This window comes from Saccopteryx bilineata, chromosome 4 (genome assembly GCF_036850765.1).
Source record: "Saccopteryx bilineata isolate mSacBil1 chromosome 4, mSacBil1_pri_phased_curated, whole genome shotgun sequence".
NCBI classification, from domain to species: Eukaryota; Metazoa; Chordata; class Mammalia; order Chiroptera; family Emballonuridae; genus Saccopteryx; species Saccopteryx bilineata.
In genome coordinates this window covers 184172519-184194586 of record NC_089493.1, presented here as the reverse complement: position 1 = coordinate 184194586, position 22068 = coordinate 184172519, and the positions used below count along the sequence as shown (strand labels likewise).

Sequence of the window (22068 nt, the reverse complement as noted above, 5' to 3'; positions counted from 1 at the left end):
GGAAGGAAGGAAGGAAGGAAGGAAGGGAAAGAGAAAAAGAAAGGGCTTTCTCTAATTCTAGATGACCAAAATTACATCTATAATTCCTCCTGCCTTTCTCTTAAATTATCAAAGTCATTGCTTTGCAACAACCAGTTGCAAAATATTTGCTGAGTGTCTATATTTACAAGACACTACTCACTAATAGCTTACAAGGAAGTATAGAGCATGCATTCTGTATTTCAGAGTATATGCCACAGGTGTGTCACTGAGACATGGAAAAATGACTATCAGGAATAGGGAATAAATTCACAAGTATCTTCATGGTCAAAGGTTTATTATTTAGTGCCTGGTTGGTGTATAGGGGTTCCTTGAATAATATTCAAAGAAATGATGAGCACAGCATTGCATAGGAATTTTGAGCATGTCCAACAGTGGAATAAAATGCTGCTTTGATCATAGTAAAAACATGAACATGGTGGTCGTAATCGTAGTAGAGTGAGTAGGTATAAGAACAGCTAATATTTACTAATCAGATATGACATGCCACATGCTTTACATGTATTATTTCTAACCCTTTCAACTTTCCTATGAATTAGTGCTATGGGCCACATTCTTACAAATGAGAATATCAAGGCTCACATACACCCCAAATTACATCAGAATTCCAAGGTCAGGACTCCTTGTCTCAGCCGTGATGTTCTTTAAGACATCAAGTCAGGCTGCAGGGAGGAGCCTGGATTGGAAATGAGTTTAGCATGTATGAACTAATTCAGATCTTCAGTCCTAAAGGGACCATCCATTTGTTCTCTCTAAATCAACTTAAAACCTTTTTCAGTTCCCAGCATGTAGAGCATCACATCAGGTATTTTTATTTCACCTGCAGCCATTCGTACAGAGGTTCTGAGTTTTATTAGCATGGGAAGGAAGGAGCTTCCTGCCTTCAGTGCCCAAGAGTACCTAGTTCATGTGCCAAACTTGCAGTGCCTACATCTCCAGCAAGACTGGGAACCCTGCTGCTGGGTGCCAGCACCCTAGAAACAGCATGCCTGCATCTCCTCAGGCAGGTGACCCCTCGGACCTCCACTCCCTTCCCAGACAGGGGCCTCTCCTCGCAGCCGCTGCTGCTCAAAGACAAGACAATCTCTTCTTTCCAAGACACCCAGCACAGCGCTTCTCAGAGGCTTGGGCTTCAGGCAAACAGGAAATAGAGCTGGGCGTGGCAAAATCTCTCCTGAGACAAGGAGGCACAGGAGATTGAGCTGTCTTTGAAATGGATGGAGCATGAGAATGATCCGTCAGGGAAAGAAAGTAAATCAATATCTCAGTGGATCACTTTGTCACATAAAATGTTAAAGTGGAAATGGAATAGGCAGAGAGGACAAGATAGGGCTTCGAGGTCACCTGAGATTGCATTGGCCTGGGTGCAGTGCCTTGCTATCCAAGCACGGTTCTAGCATCAGCAACAACTATATCATGGAGTTTGTTAGAAATGCTGAAACTCCGAGCACACCCAGCTCCAAGCATGGGCACTAATTAGTGCTAATAAGTAGGCACTAGCACGAGATTGCCTGGTGATTCTTATACATAAAATTTGAAAACCATTGGAATAAAGTTTGAAAACAATTGGCACAGAGGACAAAAAGCACAGAGTATGCCCAAGGTGCAGTAAATAGATCATTTGGTCCCAACACAGGTTTTGGGCAAGAGAAAAAGTTTGGCTTGTCTAGAAATGATGGTGCCAGAGACTTGAAAGTCACATTGGAGGAAGTAGAAGTTTTCCTGTATTCATGGGGGGATCATTAGATTCGTAGGGGGATTCATACCGTTTGTGAAAGAGCGTGGTAGCCCATAGTCGCAAGTATTCTCTGAAAGATATGCCATCAAGTCCATCAGACACTTGTAGAAATACATGGGCTTTTTCAGGTTGCTGGGAGACTGCTTAATGGACTGACATCTTACGATGTAAAGATGTTCTTATTAATGACTTGGAAGAGTAACTTTAGCTCTTAGTGTCGCTGGGTTCTGCAAAGAGGCAGTGGGAGCTAGGATCCTAGGGATAAGAGAGATTGAATGTTTATAGCCACTAAATAGAATGGGGGGCTAGCAGGACCCCATAAACACAGTGTATGGATCTTGCACGTGGCTGAATGCTGTAGTGTGTACCTTCTTTCACCTGCCCTTTGGCAACTTCACCACCTCTTTGATTTCTTACCTGTCGGGATGCAGAGTGGGGCTGGATGCTGCCACCCTTCTGAAACAACCTCCAGGCTAGTCATTTGTAACCATCACTCCATGTCAGAGTCACCTGGGGAACTTGAAACACTCCAGCTGCCCCGCCATATTCCAGACTAATCAGATGATTATTTTTAGGCATGCTAACAATAAGCCAGGTGTGGCTAGCATCATGGAAATGCCCTCAAACTGAAAATTACAATGAAAGAGAACATGGCCTTCTGGCTCAATGTGTGGGGTAAACTATGACGGTTAGCATTTGTTGGGTCTATATACACCACAGACACAGAGATCTGCATTTCACGTGCATTATCTGTTTAGGAGTCCCCTAGATAGATAATTGTGTGTCAAGAAGGATTTTTTTTACCATAATTTCCAGTTTACAAAACAGTAAACCAAGGTTCAAAGAAAAGAATGTGGTTTCCTGCACTCAGCAAGTATTTGAGCCGAGATTCAACCCAAGAATTATTGGTGAATTCATTCATTCTTCCTGATGCTGACCCAAGGCTATTGCATACAAAGTATTTTCTTAACATTATAAAAGCTATGTATTTTATGATTCAGTTTGTAAATGTTCGAATTTATTTTAGCATGATGGGTTGTTTCTAAATGCCATCAGCACAGAGTGTGGTGCCTTGCATATTTCAGATATTCGGTAACTGCTTATTAAGTAATGAAATAGATAACTCATGGGGACTTTGTAAAGGAATATAGAGGCATCTGATTAAAACAAACTTATCACTGAAAAATACAGATGACAATGTATTTTTAACAGCTGCTGTCAGCGGTTGCACCGTATTTGGTTTACCTACAAAATACGGCCCTTCTCTGGGTTTGGAGAATCACTTCCTCACTTTACCCCCGCCACACTGCGGTGTCTTGGAATGGCCAGTCCTTTCCCCGTCTCAACTGGGAGAGACTTCCTGTGTGCTGTCCTCTTCACTAGACTTGTCTCCTCCTACTTCTCTCTCCTCTTCCCACCCCAACACCATCACTACTACTCTATACCCAGGGAACACCTTCAAATTCCAATGTAAATATCCAATTTAAATATCGCATAGCATATACTGACTTCTCAACACCCCCTCTTCCCATAATTCTTCCTTACTGTTCCTCCTCCTTTTCTTAAAACACTATCACAACTCATGATCATGTATCTACTTGCAGGTTTATTTATGTAATAACCGATTCCCCACTCTATTGTGCCTTTCTCAAGCAAAGGAATGATATTTTGTTTACCACTGTATTTCTAGTGCCTAGAAAATACCAGACACACAGTAGGTGCTTAGTAAAAGCATTGAGTATTAAGTGTTTTTTAAGTATACGCTGGTTTTATTTTCAAAAATACCATTGAGTTTTCTTAATTCCCACTCTTACTAGGTGATCTAAATTATGTATAGTTGTTTTTCCTCTCTTCAGTCTTAGTTACCTCATCTGAAAATAGTGATGGCAAACCGATGTTGGAGATTAATGTGAAAATTACATAAGGTGAAGCCGAGGAAACACATAGCACTGTGCCTGGTAGGATTACAGATGCCAGCACTTGGTTAATAATGGCAATGTAAAACATACAGAGAGAAATGTATTTAATCTTACTGCAGACCCAGACACTGCTAAAAAAGGACAATGCCAGAACATTCTGACCTGAGCAGAATAAAGAATGCATCACTCACTTTACCAACAGAATTAAAGGAGCTCAATGACAGTTATAATATCCAAAACCCAGCTGTTTGAGTCAAGTTCACATAGTGTGATGGTCAAAAAACATCGTGACAAAATATTTATCATAAAAATAAAAGTGAGAAATTTCTATTAGCCACTCCTACTTTTCCATGACCTAAATCTTTTGAGATGTCCTATCATCTAAGGCAGTGGTAGTCAACCTGGTCCCTACCGCCCACTAGTGGGCATTCCAGCTTTCATGATGGGTGGCAGCGGAGCAACCAAAATATAAATATAAATAAAAACATAGATTTAACTATAGTAAGTTGTTTTATAAAGATTTTTCTGCCAAACTTAGCAAAAATCCAACATAAAATACTTGGTAAGTAATTATTATTATATGCTTTCATTTGATGTAACTCTGCTGTATAAATTTTATAAAGTAAAGTTACTTCCCTACTTTATAAATCACCATGACTGTGGAACCGGTGGGCGGTTAGAAAATGTTACTACGAACAGAGATACAAAAGTGGGGGGTAGGTATAAAAAGATTGACTACCCCCTGATCTAAGGGAAAGATGTTGAAGAAATGCCTCTCCATCCTCTCCTCTTTGGGATGTTTCCTTCTTTCTCAGTTTATATCAGCATGAACGTGTCCTATTCAACTGAGTCTTCACCTCAGCAGAAAAGTATACCCAAATGTATTTGGATGGAATTTATGTCAATGGCTCCAAAATAACAACAACAACAAAACCAACCACCACCACAACAAAGCAGAATGTGCTGATGCGCAGGCTGTAGCGCTGTGGACTGTCAGGAGTGAAATCGCCTGTGCTTGGCATTGTCTTCACGTTGCCTAAGCAGAACCGCTAGCTCAGAGGAAGTGGGAGGGGGATTAGAAGTGAGAAGTGACATAAACTGATTAGTTCCACTCCACAAACGCAAGATGCTGGCATGCTGAGGACCAAGTCATCTAAGTATCTCAGTTGTGAATTGGTTTGTGAAGGTGTCTGTGATTTGCAGCACAAGGAAAGATGAAGAGAACATAAAAACCATATTTGAGGACTGCATGTGACGGGGAGGAAATATCTTATTGTTGGTGTTGTTTCCTGACAACGTGGATGAACCTGCTGACTCCTCTACCCTTTTCCTCTCCTCCATTCATGCTCACACGTCCCTGTTCATGATAACCCTCCTACTAAAAACAAAATGAACACAGCATAGTTACTATGAGTCAGAAGTATTTTGCATTCATTTTCATTATGGCCTTCCCAAACTAGGGCAGGTTACGAGTGGCAGGCACTTCTGGAGGTGGGTGAGCTGAATGGAATCTCAGCCCTGCCATTACTCACCCTCAACTTGGGCAAGATACTTAACCTTACTTTGCTTCAGTTCCTCATCTGACTTAAAAGATGTCGAGGATGAGAGCAGTGCATACCTTATAGGCTACTCAGTCTTGCGGTGGCAGCATGAAAGCAGTATGGACAGTATATTAACTAATGAGCATGGCCGCATTTCCAATAAAACTTTATTTATAAAATCAGGGGACAAGGCTAGACGAGGCCAGAGATCCAGTTTGCCAGCCACTGACTTAGGTCATTTTTGATGTGGAAGGAATTTGAAGAATTATCTATTTTGATACCCTCATTTTTTTTTTATGTCACCACTAAGAGATAGGAGACACTGTAATTTGTCCAGCTCCTTAATCCTTGGCTCACTCTTAGTTTTTTGGTCTCTCTGTGGCTATTTTCCTGCTGCTACTGGAGAACTGAGTAGCTGCAAAGCCTAAAATATGTGCTAGTGGAGAAAGTTTACTAATCTATGATCAAAATGCTGTGGCAAATACAACACAGCTGATCAATAATCAAAGGGCGACTGGATCTGAGGGGACCCTTTGTCTATCTGTGAAATTTGAAATCCTCATCCTGAGATCAACCTTCTCTGCATGTTGGCCGACTCCACAAGCCACTTACCTCTCTACTGGAGCCAGACTCTGGTTTGCCAGTGGGAAAACTTAGGTCAAATTTCTCCATCACTTGCCTGGCCTGTGGTGGCGCAGTGGATAAAAGTGTCAACCTGGAATGCTGAGGTCACCAGTTCAAAACCCTGGGCTTGCCTGGTCAAGGCACATATGGGAGTTGATGCTTCCTGCTCCTCCCCCCTTCTCTCTCCCTGTCTCTTTCTCTCCTCTCTTCAAACTGAATAAATAAAATCTAAAAAATTATATATTCTAAGAAAAAACTTCTCCATCACTCAGTAAAAATTGTAATATTTTACTCATCATTAAGGTCCATTGCAAATAGCATTTTTATCAGGGAAAGCTTTCCCATTTAATTCCAACCAGTTTTGATCTATTTTTTCTGCAAACTCCTTGGATTATGCTCTTCTTAGTTTCTGCCTTTCTTATAACATTAATATTCCATTGCTTCAAGTGATCGTTTGTAGCTATCTTTCTCACCCTGCTACAGTTTAGTTCCTTAGGGGGAGGAACATTATCTAATTCATCTTTTTGTTCTCTGCAGAACCAAGCACAATTCTATGTGCATAGATGCTCAGTGTATTCCCTGAATTGGTGAGTTCGGTGTTGGCAGCCTCTTGTAATAGAGATGACCCTGTTGTCTAATGATGTTCAAGTGTCCTTCACATGTGGATACTGATCTGTCACACTAGTGACTTCTGATGATGATAGACACTTAACAGGCAGATGGCCCTCACTTCAGTCTAAACTATAAGAATATCTCTTATAAAATTTTGGCAGATTGTTCCTGCCCAAATCGTTTAGTCAAAGATTCCCAAATATTTGCATACCGCCTACATTATTTTTGTCAAATTCACGTACCACCTGCTATGTTTTTTAATCAATATGTCCTTAAATTTATACAGCTGTAACTTAGATAAACATATTTAGAAGAAAAGTGATATCACTAGGTTTTACTGGAATTCTAGTATTGTTGACCACAAATGGAATACAGTCGTGATAAAGACCAATGGTTTGCATCTGGAGACTTTTATGTCTCAGTTCAAATGAACAAGGAACAAGTCATAAAGCAACATTGATGGCATCTTGGCATCAAACCATGACTTTCTTTGTGACTATAGCAGGATGGAAAGAGAGTTGAGACAGGTCATAATACTATCCCCTTTAAACCTCTGTCCATGTAGTATCCAAAATAATCTCTTGAACAATCATGCCAACTTCTGGATGTAGTGCATGTTTGGAACATGCCAAATCCCTAACTTCTCACTGCTTTTTGTTGATGCATCATTGGCTCCGATAGCTATAATAAATTACCTATCTCTAAACTCCTATTAAGATAAATTTTATTTAGAAAAATAATAATAATCCCATTAAAAATGAGCAAAGGACCTGAATAGACATTTATTCCAAAGATACATGAATGGTTAACAGGTACATGAAGAAGTGTGCTCAACATCACTAATCATTAGAAAAATGCATATCAAAAACCAAAATGAGATATCAGCTCATTCCCTATTACAATGACTGTCATCAAAAAGACAAGAGAACAAAGGCTGTTGAACATGTGGATAAAAGAGAACCCCTGTGCACTCTTGGTGGGATTTTAAACTGGTGCAGCCACTCTGGGAAACAGTAGGGAGGTTCCTCAAAAAATTAAAAGAACTGCCTGACCAGGTGGTGGCGCAGTGGATAGAGCATCAGACTGGGACGCGGAGAACCCAGGTTCAAGACCCCAAGGCTGCCAGCTTGAGCGCGGGCTCATCTGGTTTGAGCAAAGCTCACCAGCTTGGACCCAAGATCGTTGACTTGAGCAAGGGGTTACTCGGTCTGCTGTAGCCCCATGGTCAAGGCACGTATGAGAAAGCAATCAATGAACAACTAAGGTGTCACAATGAAAAACTAATGATTGATGCTTTTCATCTCTCTCCATTCCTGTCTTTTCCTATCTATTCCTCTCCCTGACTCTCTCTCTGTCTCTGTAAAAAAATAAATAAAACCAGACCTTTAAGAGAACTATCATGTGTTCCCACAATTGCACTTTAGGTATATACCCTAAGGAAACAAAAACAGTTATATCAAAAAGACATCTGCACTCCCATGATCATAGCACCATTATTTACAGTAGCCAGGACATGGAAACAACCTAAGTATCCATAAACAAATGAATGGATAAAGAAGCTGAGATAGATAGATACATACATACATACATAGGTAGATAGATAGATAGATAGATAGATACATACATACATACATACATACACACACAGGTAGGTAGATAGATAGATACATAGATACATAGATACATAGATAGATACATACAAATAATGAGCTCACTTATATATGGAATCCAAATAACAACAGCAAACTCATAGAGAAAGAGATTAGATTTGTGGTTATCAGAGGCAGGTGTGGGGGGAATTGGATGTAGATGGTCAAAAGTACACACTTCCGGTTATAAGTAGTACTAAGGATGTAGTGTACAACAGGATGATTGTAGTTAACATTGCTGCATGATATATTTGAAAACTGTTAAGAGAATAAATTCTCTGAGTTCTCATCATAAAGAAAATAACTTTTTTTGTATCTCTACAAGATGATGGATGTTAACTAAATGTATTGCAGTAATCATTTAATAATATATGTAAATCAAATATGCTGTACAACTCAAACTTATACAATGCTATATGTCAATTATAGAGCAATAAAACTGAGGAAAATTTTTTTTAAAAGACGAGTTCCATTTAAAACAATGAACATGGTTAGACATTGGTTGATGTGCTTTCTCTTCTGACAGGGACTGACTCTATCTCACAGTTATGGATGTGTTCTACACCACCACATACAACCGTCCCCTGAAGGAACACTTCCTCTCACAGTCCTAAACCATTGATCCTAAAACCAACGTCATCTCCTCAGGAACCAGGAACAAAATGATTTTTATGCAGTGTCTATTATGAGATATTCATGTTCAAACAAACAGAAAGAAAGAGTGTTAATACCCGTTCTTTTGGTTTCCAATTAAAGGAAATATTCACTCTGACAGAACTTGCCTAGTTCTCCATTCCTCCTTTGCTGAAGAGAAGCTTTTCTTAACAAAACTTTTGACAATTTCAGAAAATTGTGAAAGAGGGATAATATTAGAACTGACCTCATAGTATTTCATGAAAATTAATGAGGTGTAGAGTGATTAGAATTTAGGGTAAGGAAAGGTCATTTAGTATCAACAGTGACTAATGTGTTATATACCAAAGAAAGGTCTATTTTTATTATTAAGGAAAATCATATGTTAAAATCTAGTAAGTAACTATCCTATGATTATTAATATGGGAAATATATTTAATTGCTTAGACAGCAAAAAAAGTTGTGAAATTCAATTATTCAACAAATACTGATAAAGTCTTACTAGATATAAGGGAGTTACTGCAATTATTTGATATTAACATTATTATATTTTTGTTCAATTACCGACATATTCAATTATCAAAGATCTTCTATCCCTAATTATTCTTGTTTATAATTTATTAATGTTTCTGTTGATCCTTGCATATATTTACATATGTTCATTCAGTTATACTAAGATTCTTTTTAAGGTTTGCAGGGTGATTGTTTCACACATGACGACGTGAGTTGCAAAATAGTTATAACCATATACTCTCCACGTAAATCGGATAGATCTATGAAATTGGAATGATCTATGAAATATATCCTGGACTGATGTATTCGTTCATTTTATTGGCTAGTTGCAAGAATATTCATAATCCATATGATCTGGATGTGGTTTACCCCAGCTGGTAAAGCAGGGCTGAGAACCAGCCCACCAATACGAGTAAAGTGACAACGTGAGGACAGAACTGTGATCCAAGACCCCACAGACTTTTCTATCTTGTAGCTGTGGTGGAGTTAATTAACTATTTTCTTCTCAAGGTTGCTCATTGAAATCATAGCATAGCAGCTGATGGTCTGAGGATAAAGCCAACTTTCACAAAACCAAACTGCAAGATGAAATAGTTTAAGCCTCTGAATCCACTTGTGCTCAGAGCTGAACACCCTGGATGTTTTTTAGTTATATGACCTAATATTCACTTTAGCTAGTTTGAGTTTGGTTTCTCTCACTTGCAACCGCAAAAGCCCTGAATAAATTACCACTGAGTAATACACTTCAAATTAAATGAGTAATTGTTGGTATTTGTTAGAGAGTCAACAAGCTAGTAAGCAAGCACTCAATAAATATTGGCTCTGAATAATAATTGCAGCTATAATTTATCAAGCACTGAGTGGCTCAAACAAGTTAGGTAAATGCACTGAGCTTGGGGAATGATATAAATAAGAGTAAAAGTCCCTTGTAGAATTAGAAAACGGAGATGTTTGCAAAAGGGTTTTTGTTTTGTTTTGTTTTGTTTTTGCAAAAGGGTTTTTTAACAAAAGCAAAAACAAAAAAGGAAGGTACTGCAGCTGGTTTTAGATGCATAGAAGTAAAGAGAGACTCACTCTGTCTGAGGGTGGAGACGGCTGATGATTTTTCATACCTTCAAAGGCCCAAGTCCTCTGAAATTTGGAGGCCCCTTGATATAGTAGACTAAAATTTACCTTTCCCATATAAAGTTGAAATTTGTACAATTATAGACATAGTATTACATTTTACAGACATTTAGTTGAACATTAACTGAGTTCAACATTGCAGTTTCCTTTTCAAATATGGAGCCATTATGTACACTTCTGAGAATCCCCACATTTTTGTAGGCCCCCCCAATGCCTGTAACCCAAGACTCTCTTCCTTAGACATCTAGTGGAGAAACAGCCCTGGAAGAGGTGGATCAGGGAAGGGCTCACAGTGCTGTGACTCACATTTTGGAAGACCCCATCTGACACTGACTCACCTGTCTTTGGCCATTTCTCAGTGGCCATCCCTAAGAAACCAACTGGGGAGAGATTTAAAAAATATATTTGTTAGGACCTTCAGTGTCACTGCTTATCCAGCAGGTTTGCTCATTTACTTGTATTGATGAGACACATACCTCTTCTTCCCTTCAGGGCTTGAGAAGTAGTCAGTCCAAAGGACTTCTCTCCCATTCTGTCCTTCCGTAGCAGAAGGGACATGGTGCTTCTTTGCTGCTGACACTGCAGAAATAGAATGAGTATCCTCTGTGGTGTCAGAGCCTAGGTAATGTCCTCCTCTCACAATTTTACCTAGATTTAGAGCGTCAGTAATTTCAGTTTGTATTTGAAGATTGATTGCTTTGAGGTGGCACTAAAAGTCTACTCCTTCAAAAGGTGTCCAGTAACTCCAACTCTCGACATTTCCTGTTGGTCACGTGATTGTTAAATCCAATCTCTGTTAGTTTCAGAGACCCTTTGTCTGGACCCAGCTTTTCTTTCTGTTACGTTAACTCAGTGCCCGAGATAAGTTGAGAACTGCAGAGTCAAGATAGATCTAGAGGGGTTTAATTTATAAAGTCACACAATTATCAGGAAGGGCTTGAGTCATTTAATATTTTCTTATAAACTGTAATCTTATAGCTACTTAACCTCTGCTTCTGTGTCCTCGTATATAAAATACGGATAATAGTAGTTAACATTTTATAAAAAATGTAGTGAGGATTAAGTAGATATTGTATAAAAAGCATATCAGAACAGCATCTGACACACTGATATTATTATTACATGTTATTTTTTTAGTTTAAAAATTAAATTGATTTATATGCTATCAGACTAATTGTGGTCAAGAATTTTATGGAAACTTAGTTTTAATGTTGGTGCTACCTATTGAAGGAGAAGTAATCAGGACTCGGTGGGCATAGGATTCTCACATTTCTAATTTCAGCAGAGTAAAACCTCATTGAGCTAGGAGCCCATAATTTGAAATTTATAGTGATTTAGGAGTAATTTTATTTTCTGCTGTTTGTGAAGGCAATGTTTGCAGACAAATAAAGGAAAAGTATTTTTGACCAGCACAAGGGGAAAATAATATTTGATAAAATTAAACTACTCTAAGAATATTCCTTAGCACATAAAAATAAAGGTGCACTTATATATGTTATGTGAAGAGGCTGTTTTAAAATGCTTCTTATTTGTATATTATGGTACATCCAGGAAGCCATATTTGACAACACTTCATTAGTAATTGGTAAGTTTGTGCTGTAATAATAGTAATAGATATATATTTTCTTTCTGCATTTTATTTCCGACTTTCTCCTTACTCTTGAATATTACAGAAATTTCTGCACATTGTTTAAAAACACCCCAATCAATATTCAAAACCAAGAGACCCATTATTCATTATTTTAAAAGAAAATAAAGAGAAAAATGTATAAATGATTTTAAATATTATATAGGTAACCCACATACCATGAGAACCTCCTCCAAAACCATCATTGTGAATGGGGAAGCAGGAGGTTGGTGGAGATGACCGGGCACCTGTAGGCATACCCCATATGTGTTCTTCAACAGGCGGAAAGCTATGATATGGAATAGGACACGACTCCCTTCCGAACCAAATTACCTTAGTTTCTAGGGAGAAAATCAGGGTAGCAGAGGGACAGAGAACAGATTTTAAATTTTATACCATGAGCATGTAATATCTATTCAAAAATTTAAAAAGATTGTAAGGCTGTAATACAGTTGACTAGTCCTTTGTTATCAGGATGTTCTCTTCGCTTGGTGTTGATCATGCTATAAGAGTTTTCCTTCTGTCTGATGGGCCAGTGCTAATGTGACTCTTCTGATGGCTATAATCGTTCTTCACCAGAAGATTGTCTTCTAGATCTTTCTGTTCTTCCTCTCTGATTAGGTCTCCCTCATTTCCATGATTTAGGTTCTATACACACTCAGGATCATCAAACGTACACTCATTCATGAAAACATGCGTTAGGTTTCTCCTTTGGTCACTTGGGACTGGAATGCAGCAGTTAGCAAAAACAGACCGCATTCTCTGTTTATTTTGGGCTTTCCTTCCATTCAAGAAGACAGAATTACAATGGGTAATATAAAATGCACTAGATAGTCATACATCCCAAAGAGAAATATTGAAGCAGATAAGAGAAATAGAGTCAGGATGGAATGTGAAAATTGTGCATTAGCCCCGGCTCACCCCTCAGCTCTGAGCTTCACGGGCATATTCCCAAATATTGTATATCTAGTGCTCCTTGAATGGTGAGCCTAGATAAGTACCTTAAACGTATCTGACCCAAACTGAATGTGTCGTCCCCATCGACTTTATTCTGCCACCACCACTGGGCTGCACAAACCAGAAATATACGAGACGCTCTGAAACTCTTTTCTCTCATTCCCCCATCCCATCTCTCACAAAGTTTAGCCACTTCTCCCTCATAACTCCAGACACCGCTCTCCATCCATCTTCATGGCCACTTTCCTACGTCAGACCCAAATCACCGCTCACCTGGATTCCTGCGATGGATCCCCTAGAGCAGTGGTCCCCAACCTTTTTTGGGCCACGGACCGGCTTAATGTCAGAAAATATTTTCACGGCCTTTAGGGTGGGACGGATAAATGTATCACGTGACCGAGACAAGTGTCAAGAGTGAGTCTTAGATGGATATAACACAGGGAATCTGGTCATTTTTTAAAAATAAAACATTGTTCAGACTTAAATATAAATAAAACGGAAATAATGTAAGTTATTTATTCTTTCTCTGTGGACCGGTACCATTCCACGGCCCGGGGGTTGGGGACCACTGCCCTATAGCCATTACCGCCTTCCTCCAGGGTGATTAAAACTCATCTTGTCACTCTTCTACCTCGACACATCAATGGTCCCACAAGGGTCCTGCCCAGCTTTCCAAAGGCTCACGCTTAGAGCTGCCCTTCACCTTGTCCGCTGTTCTTCCTTCATTCTTCATCATGCCATCCTCTCTTGGCCCAGGATAATTGTATACATTTCTTTCTTCTTCCTGGAATACTCTTCTTTCAACTCTCCTTGAATGAAGGCTTGCCCACCATTCAAATCTTTATTGAAGAATCACTTCACTAGCCAAGCTTTACCCAAATCCTCAAACGGAGTTACTTGCACCAATTATGGACTCCTAATATCCTGATTTTCCCACTTCATGCTGCATGCCACATCTGTTCTTACTTCTATAATGGCTCTTTCCCCCTTTGGAGTGTAAACTCCAAGTGGGTAAGAACCACATCTGCCTTTCCAACACATCACCCAAGTGCTCATAAAAAATGTTTGATGGCGAGTAGGTGCCCCATGCACATTTACTAAATAAATGAATGAATACTACAGCAAAGATGAAGAGCATGTGGCTAGTGATGTTTTATTTGACATTTATGTGTTTCATACTCACAGATGATTTTGAATCGTGGTCTCTTAAGAGTGCTTAGATTTTGTGTTCTCATTGTACTGGGGGGTAATGGAGATGCTCTCTAACAACTGACATATCACCAGTTTCTAGCAGTGTCCTCCTTTGCACATTATTGTTCCAATTTTCACGGTCATAAGCAGTGTTCTCAGCAGTCTTCCAGAGAGATGTCCTCGTGTTGATTCTGTTGTTCAACAAGAATCCACTTTTAAGTATAATTTCCTATTAGATTTCATAACTGGTAAGAGTATCTCTTTAGTTATATTATAACAGCAATGGTAAGTGATATTCTGAGATGTTACCACATAACAAAAATAAAAACTCTTTTATCTTTTCTCATTTTGATTGCTGCTTGGGTGTTGAATACACTTTCTTCTTAACCTTGCCTTAATTCCCTTGAAATATCTGCTCCTCTCGCCTCAGGCTAATCTATGCTAATTGCACCAAATTTATGTCCACTCAGTCTTTATGGATTAATACTATCAAAACCTTACTTGCTTTCTTGCCCGTTCATTATGCCTCATTCATTAAAAATTGCTAATATTTATTAATCACATGCCAAATGCTGCACATATTATATTTGTCATTCTACAACAATCAAATGGAGGAGGTACTATTATCATTTTCGTTTTCACAGAAGAGAAAAAAGCTACGATTTGGAGAGGTTTAGCGACCTGCCCAAGTCACAAAGGTTACTAAGTGTTTGAACGGAAACTTCAGCCCAAAATTAGTCCTCTAGTTCTTTGGCTATCATTGTTTGTGTTTTTGTTTAGTTTACTGAATTTTGGTCTTTCAACGAAAACTGAAGGGAATCTAAGTAGGAGAGGCAAGCAGCACAGACAGTGCTGTGTCAGTAAATAAGTAAGGGTCAGAAGGAAAATCTTATTTTGAGGTGCTGTGCCGAGGAAGAGACTTCTAGGACTTCACATTGGTTTATGTGGGGTTCGGGCTACTTTAGGAATCCTCTGGGTATAATGCTAACAGTCTAAACTTTGTTTTCGCTTCCAGATGGTCAGCTTGTGTAAAAGATTCCCATTGTGTATAAAGGGTGGGGGTGGGGGGATTCTGTTACCCTAAGCCATTGGTATATATTTTGATTTCTGTAACTCTCAACTCAAGTAATTACGGATAGAGCCACAGATTTCAATTCTCCTCTCCTCTCCTCCGTGTGTGTGTGTGTGTGTGTGTGTGTGTGTGTGTGAGAGAGAGAGAGAGAGAGAGAGAGAGCGCGCGTGCGCGCGTGTGTGTTTGTGTTTGTGTACTCCTTTGAGCTCCAAGCCCCCCCGAAGGACACCGGCTGCACTGTGCAGGGTGCTGATTTACTTGTCTCTAATGCAGACGCTCCCCTTAATCCGCGCAGTCACAGGGTTGTGCCCTCCCACTCGCCTTCCAGCCCAGGGGAGCAGTGGGCTTCCTGCCTCACAGCCCTCCACGCTTCCCTGGAGTCCTTCCCTAAGCTGCCCTGAGTGAGCCTCTGCCCTAGGCAGGGAAGCTGGGAGGTTGCCAAGAAGTCAAGAGGGCAGTACAGCTCCCACCAGGACCCCAAGGAGTCCCAGGTGCAAGCCTGCGGAGCAACTCCCGCCCACTGCTATCTGTCCCAGCGACGGGTGTCTCCTCCCCTCCCCAGAGACCCGGGGCAGCCTAGTGCGAACGCACCCCGGTTTTCCTCCTGGAGCTGCCCAAGGCACCAGTCTGCAGTGGGCAAGGTCGGGACCGGGAGTCAAGGCTGTCTAGTCTAATGGTTAGAGAAGCAGGCTTTGGAGCCCAACTCTGGTTCCTCTTCTAGCCACCGGGTGACCTTGGACAAGTTCCTTAGCTCCAACATGCCAGTTTCTAAATCCATATGGGGAAACTGAGGTGATAGGCAAACTAGGATTACTGTAAGAATTAATTGACGTACTATTCCTGACACGTAGTAGGCGCTCAGATTTTAATGGGAACGATGATAATTAGGAGGAGTTAGAAGTTAAACTTTGGGGCCCAGAATGTGGGTTCCGTGTCAGACTTTTCAAGGTATCCACCCAGCAGTGGGGGAGGGGTGGGAGAACCACCTGCCTTGCACCCTCTCGGACCGGTACCAAGACAAACTTAGAAGTGCTGGGACTCCCATCGTCCCGGCTCCTTCAGATGGTCCAGGTGCCTCGAGCCTGGCGGCCCCAACGGGAGACCTGGCACGTCTCCTTGCCCCGGGCTGCGGGAAGGCTTCTTCCACGAATCGAGTATCTCCCTCCTTCCCCCGGCGCGCACGCACCTCCTCTGGGTCTGCCAGCCTGCTCCAGCCTCGGGCGGGAGGGAAGCGGCAGCCTCGGGCCGTGCCAGCCCCTCCCGGTCCTTGGAAAGGGAGCAAGGACTTGGTGTCGTGGACCGCGGGAGAACGTGGTGCCCGGGTGACCGGTGCCCCTTCCTCATTCTGCCTGCCCTCTAGGGACCGCTCTGGCTGTCGGCACTCCGAAGCACAGCCGGTGAACGGTGGGGCGTCCCCGCCATCCCCTCCCGCCAGCCGCCCTCCGGCCTCGGCCAGGGCGGGGGGCTCGAGCTCCGTGCGCGAGTGGGCGGCAAGCGCAGGCCCGTGAAGTAAGGAGGGGCGCGAGTGGGCCGGGAGTGCGCCTGCACGTGCGCGCGTGCGCGTGCCCCAAGGGGGCGTGGGGGCCCCGGGCGTCCCACTCAGCCACCTGCCCTCCCTGTGCGCTGTTGCCGCCCAAGCCCTCTTGCCCCTCGCACCCATTAGGGCACTTGCCTCCCGCATTCCCCACTCCTTCCACGTCCCATGACACCCCCCCCCCCCCGCTTCAAACCCCACCCTCCCTATTAATAATTTCCTTCTGCAGAATCAGACGGAAACCTGGAGAGACTGCGTTGCCTCTCCGCTCCCCTCGTTCCCTCCACCCGCCTGCTATAAATAATCCGGACTCTCGGGTCAGGCACGTCACTCGGCGAGAGACCGGGACCCCGAGGTTTTCTTCTCGGGGGAATAGGGGGCAAAGGGTGAGGAGCAGGAGAAGGAAATCGCTTGTGAGTAGTGAAGACAACAAGCTTGCTGCTTGACTCATAGAAAAGACCAGGCAGCATTTTATTATTCTCTTTATCTGGCTTCCTTTTCGGTGTTTCGGTGTCTTTTTTATTCTCCACTGCACTCTCCCCCACCGCACACCCCTCCTCCCCCACCCAACACCCCTGTCGCCCCAGGCAGGAGATGCTATTCGCCAAGGAAATAAAGTTCAAACTCCTCTCCCCATCTGCTTGCTGAGACCAGAAGTGGTCTCCCAGGCACCCACCTTCGCGCGAGCACTCCACACCTGCTAGCCCTAAATTTCTAATCTGGTTTTGCATATTTAAGGGGACACACACACACACACACACACCTACAACCGGGAGGTGCAAAACTGCCTCCTGCAACTACCAAAACTTACCAGCCGCTCTAGTTGTTTTTGTCTTAACGAAAGGACAACAAAGATTTTTACTCTGGCTCCTCTTGCGGGGTGACTTTTTATAGTATTCAAATAGGTATATATTATACAGATATATGCTTTTCCTTTTTCCCCTTTAATTTTTTTTTATTTTAATTTTTTTTTTTTCTTAGCAAGAAAATCTGCTCTGCTCGGTCCCAGGCAGCCGCTGCTGCCCCTTTGATGTTTTGGTCCGCCGTGCGCATGCGCCCCACATTAGAATTACTGCACTGGGCAGACTAAGTTGGATCTGTTCTCTTCAGTGAAACCCTCAATTCCGTCAAAACCTAAAGGGATGTGGAGAGTCCGGAAAAGGGGCTACTTTGGGATTTGGTCATTCCCCTTAATAATCGCCGCTGTCTGCGCGCAGAGGTAAGTGTGTCCAACGTTTCTTCTTCCTTTCTCACTTTGAAGGGCTCTGTCTGCATACCTCTGTGAACCGGGATCTGTAGTGAGGGTGAGATGCTGAAGACGCGGTGCTTGCTGCCTTATTGATGCCTGTTTATTGTCTTTCTCCTCTTTAGTGTCAATGATCCTAGTAATATGTCACTGGTTAAAGAGACGGTGGATAGACTCCTGAAAGGCTATGACATTCGCCTGAGACCAGATTTTGGAGGTAATGGGGTTGCCTTGGAAATGAGAAACAGCCCAGCTACAGCCTAAGCTGCCTTTTGAGCTTTGTGCTCGCTGTCTCTTCCCTCTCCCTTACCGTGGTGAATGTGGTGTATTGAATGTGCCTCTGTGTTACCATACTGAGAAACTGATCCAAACTTAAGCCGATTTGTTACTCCCGGGCACTTAGGTGGTCTTGCAGTGAGACCCTCTTCGCCTGTGTCGGTGACTGCTGTCCCTCGGCTTCACTGTTATAAATCCTTTGCTTCACTGTATTTGCCTCGTCCAGATATAGAATCTCTTAAGTTAGTTAATGGTGTGCCAGAGAACCTGGCTTAATGAAGGCTGTCGTGAACATTTTTGAGGACAAGATATGCAGGCAATTGGTTGAGAAGTGGCATTAACCCCCTGTGCCCGCCTACTTTGAAAGAGTTCTGACCACGGTTTAAAGTGACTGGTGTCTGGATATTATCCAGCTCTGGAAGCCTCACTGTACGGGGCAGAGGAGTATGTGTGTGTGGAGGGGACTCAAGGGGTTTGGAGAGTAGTGGGGGGGGTAGGGGGAAGGACCAGGGACCTCTCTTCCTCTGTAGCCTTAGAAACCCTGATATGCACATTTAATTTTGCTTCTGAGTCTTATGAAGCTCAGAGAGTTAAAACCTGCACAGAGAAGCTGTGGGGGTGAATGAGGAGGAGGGTTTCAACGCAATATATAAAATTCCCTTGGGCTAGAATGTTCTTGTGTTTCTGTGAGTTTGCATGTTCTCCTGCTGAGACATCTACATATGTAGAGAGAGCTGGAGTCCCTCACCCTTCATGACACGTGTGTGCATGTTCAATAGGGCATTTCCTAGAGGAGTTCCTGTCACCCTTTAAAAAAAAAAAAAGGAGCAGGGACTTGAAGAATTGGAGGGTGAGCAGTGGGGAGGCACATGGTGGAGAGTGTCCCAGGCCCGGGGAGAACTCTTGTTAAGAATGAATGAAGTTCTGAGAAATCACGTGGCTGGCCATCTTGGTTTGCAGGTCCCCCCGTGGCCGTGGGAATGAATATTGACATTGCCAGCATTGATATGGTTTCTGAAGTCAACATGGTGAGTACTGAGGTTCATGGCTGTGTCTCCACAGCTGGTCATTGGGGAGAGGGAGGAGAGAGGAGCCCGCCAGAGGGGCTGGGTGTGTGTGTGAGTACGTGTATGAAGTGGGGGCAAGGGGGGACTGGGGTTTGGAACCCACTAGGTTTGCGATTTCAGAGCTGGCTTTTTCTGGTCTCTAAGGATTTTTCCAACTTGGTTCAGAGATACTTGGGACTTGGTATAAAGCGAGCAAAAGGCATCACACATTCACATGCAAAATACAGCCACTGCAGGAGACCCCCTGCCAAAGAAACCACAAACCCAGTTCATTAAATGGTGTTCTGGATTTGGGGTGGTGTGTGGAAGAGGGGAGGGTTTTGGTTTAACATTTAAAAGAGAATATTATGAACAAATCAAACTGCCCAGAGGCTGAATGAATGCCCAGGGGATACTCATGTCCACTTGCTGCATTCAGAGATGACCTTTTTACTGCTGAGGGCACCCTCTCCCCAGCTCCTATAAGCTCCTCTGATCACCAAAATAAAATAAAAATTGGCCACCCTTGTTTTCAAAAGACAGGCTCAGACCCATCTGTCATTTCTGGCCATTTCTGCAGTGTAATTCACTTCATGTCTTAAGCTTGTACAATTTGTGAGGAATCAGCACTCTTTAAGGGGCTACCTCCTTGAGTTTGGGGCAAGTGCTAAGAAAAAAAGCCTGGGTGTTCCCGACTGGGGAACACTTGTAGGGGTTAGCTTCATGCAGCTGCGCCCCCTGCTGCCCATATTGGGGCACCGCAAACATACAAGACAAAGACGAGTGTCCCAGATACCCCCACTGAGTTGTTACTTTTCTACTCTGTTTTGCATTTGCCCCTTTGGAAAAGTTTCTGTGGGAAGGCTACATTTGCGTATAATATTGCAGTGTAACTTTCAACTGGGATAGCACAAAGCACATTTCTCAGAAGGTTGTGCTGTGGTGCTCGAAATGGAATGCACTGTTGAAGAAAAGGGTGTAGTAAGGTAAGGTTTAATGCAAAACACTTCTCAGCCAGCCAGCCACCAGGCCTTGAAAGTTAGAACACTTACTCACAACAGCCAGAGGAATCTGTAGTGGACATGCTGTCAACGTTACACAAATGTTCATATTCCCGGAGTTCAAATAAAGAGGGAGCTCCAGTAATCAGCCTGGTGCCCGTGTACCCTGTCCAAAAATAGCTGATAATCCTGAGATAACATCATGAGATTCTGAAACATCTGATCACTGCTGGAGGCAATATTCAACTATTTCAGTAATGCTTTAATGACATGTGTCTTCTTATTTTGTAATGATTGGGCAAGTTTTTACTATGTAGGATATAAACACAGACTAAAAACCATATTGGATGGTTCCGAACCTCAGATTTCCCACACAGTTTGAAAAATCTGATGTGGGTAAAGAATGTTTTTTCTTAGGAAACTAATATCTCAGATATACAAATGTCCACTTTGGTGGGATTTTAGAGGTCTTTCTTTTATGATTTTTTTTAGTTTTACCATAAAGATTTTTAAATGAGCTAATGTGGGGACCTCCTAAATTTCAGGTACTAGAATTGAAATTGTGTTGCTAAAACCAAAGTGATTAAAGAAATTAGGCACAGTTCAGTGTGCCTCGCGTGTGATTGCATTAGAGGTCTCTCTTTTGCAATTTCATTTATTTATGCTCTTGTCTCCTCCCACATTTTATTTTGCCACCTTTCTTTTTATTGTATCCCAAACACGGAATTTCATTAAAAATGTATAAATATTTAGAATCCAGAGATAGCAATGACTTGATTAAAAGTTGCTATAATAGATCAACTAAGAACTTAGATGCATTTTATCCCAAACTGTTTAGTCCACGGGTTTTTGTTGTTGTTCATTTTTTTATCTGTAGGCAGTATTTTGGAGAGGTATCCAAATTGAACACATTGCCAAGACTTTCTAGTCAAAATATAGATCCAGCTACAGCAAGGTGTCATCTCTTAAAGTTATTTGCTGTTGCTGAAAAGTCATGGGATGTGGGAAGTGTAAAAACAAATGTCAGGCTGTAAATAGGACAGTGGTGCAGCATTAATGATTAGAGCCAAGTGTTAAGAATCCCATGCCAGATCTCTTTCTTCACCTAATGCTAACACATGTGGACTTGTCCAGACACATTTTGACTTGTAAAACAAACATATTTCAGCTAGCAATCTTAGTGACCATAAAGGAATCCTTCAAAGAAAACTTTTGTGGCGTATGCTATTTTATTTACATATGGTTATTTGATTTGAAGCAATGGATAGAGAAATCCATCACTGGTGTCTAAATAAAATAAGAGGTTTGTGACATTTTGTGCCACCCTCCACCCTGTATACAAATCGAAAAGGATTTGGATCTTTTGATTACATTCAGTTCTGAAAGAATGGTGGATTGGTTATTTAAGTGAAACCTCAAAATTGATTAGCACACGTATTTCTGCCTTACTATCGTCTGTGGCATGCAACCTCTGGTACTCGTAACTTTCTTTTACATATTATAGCACATCTCCTTTTGAAGAATGGTAGTCACCAGGCCATTTGAATTGTTATTGACTCATTTGTACCGAAAGGAAAAAGCACTGGTCAGGGTGCTGATCCTGGTAAAGGAAGGACAATGCTGGAAAAACCCTGAACTGAGTCAGGAGTGTTGGATGCTAGGTCTGCCTCCGCTGTTCCGTCATCCTGAGAACATGACTCACCTGTTAAAGGGGAATGATGGTCC

General features: G+C 42.0%; 1 protein-coding gene across 3 annotated transcripts in view; it reads left to right on the top strand.

Annotated features, from left to right (window-relative positions):
• Nucleotides 1–17111: 17111 nt before the first annotated feature.
• Nucleotides 17112–22068, top strand: part of GABRB2 (gamma-aminobutyric acid type A receptor subunit beta2) — a 218759-nt gene continuing 213802 nt past the window's right edge. For 2 of the 3 annotated variants that reach the window (XM_066273199.1, XM_066273197.1), the window contains exons 1-4: nucleotides 17112–17187; nucleotides 17756–17993; nucleotides 18146–18237; nucleotides 19257–19324. In XM_066273199.1, coding sequence (XP_066129296.1) covers nucleotides 17917–17993; nucleotides 18146–18237; nucleotides 19257–19324 — 237 coding nt within the window. In that variant the 5' untranslated portion in view covers nucleotides 17112–17187; nucleotides 17756–17916. Of the gene's footprint in view, nucleotides 17188–17647; nucleotides 17994–18145; nucleotides 18238–19256; nucleotides 19325–22068 lie in introns of those variants that run through there. The other variant, XM_066273198.1, reaches the window with a different exon arrangement.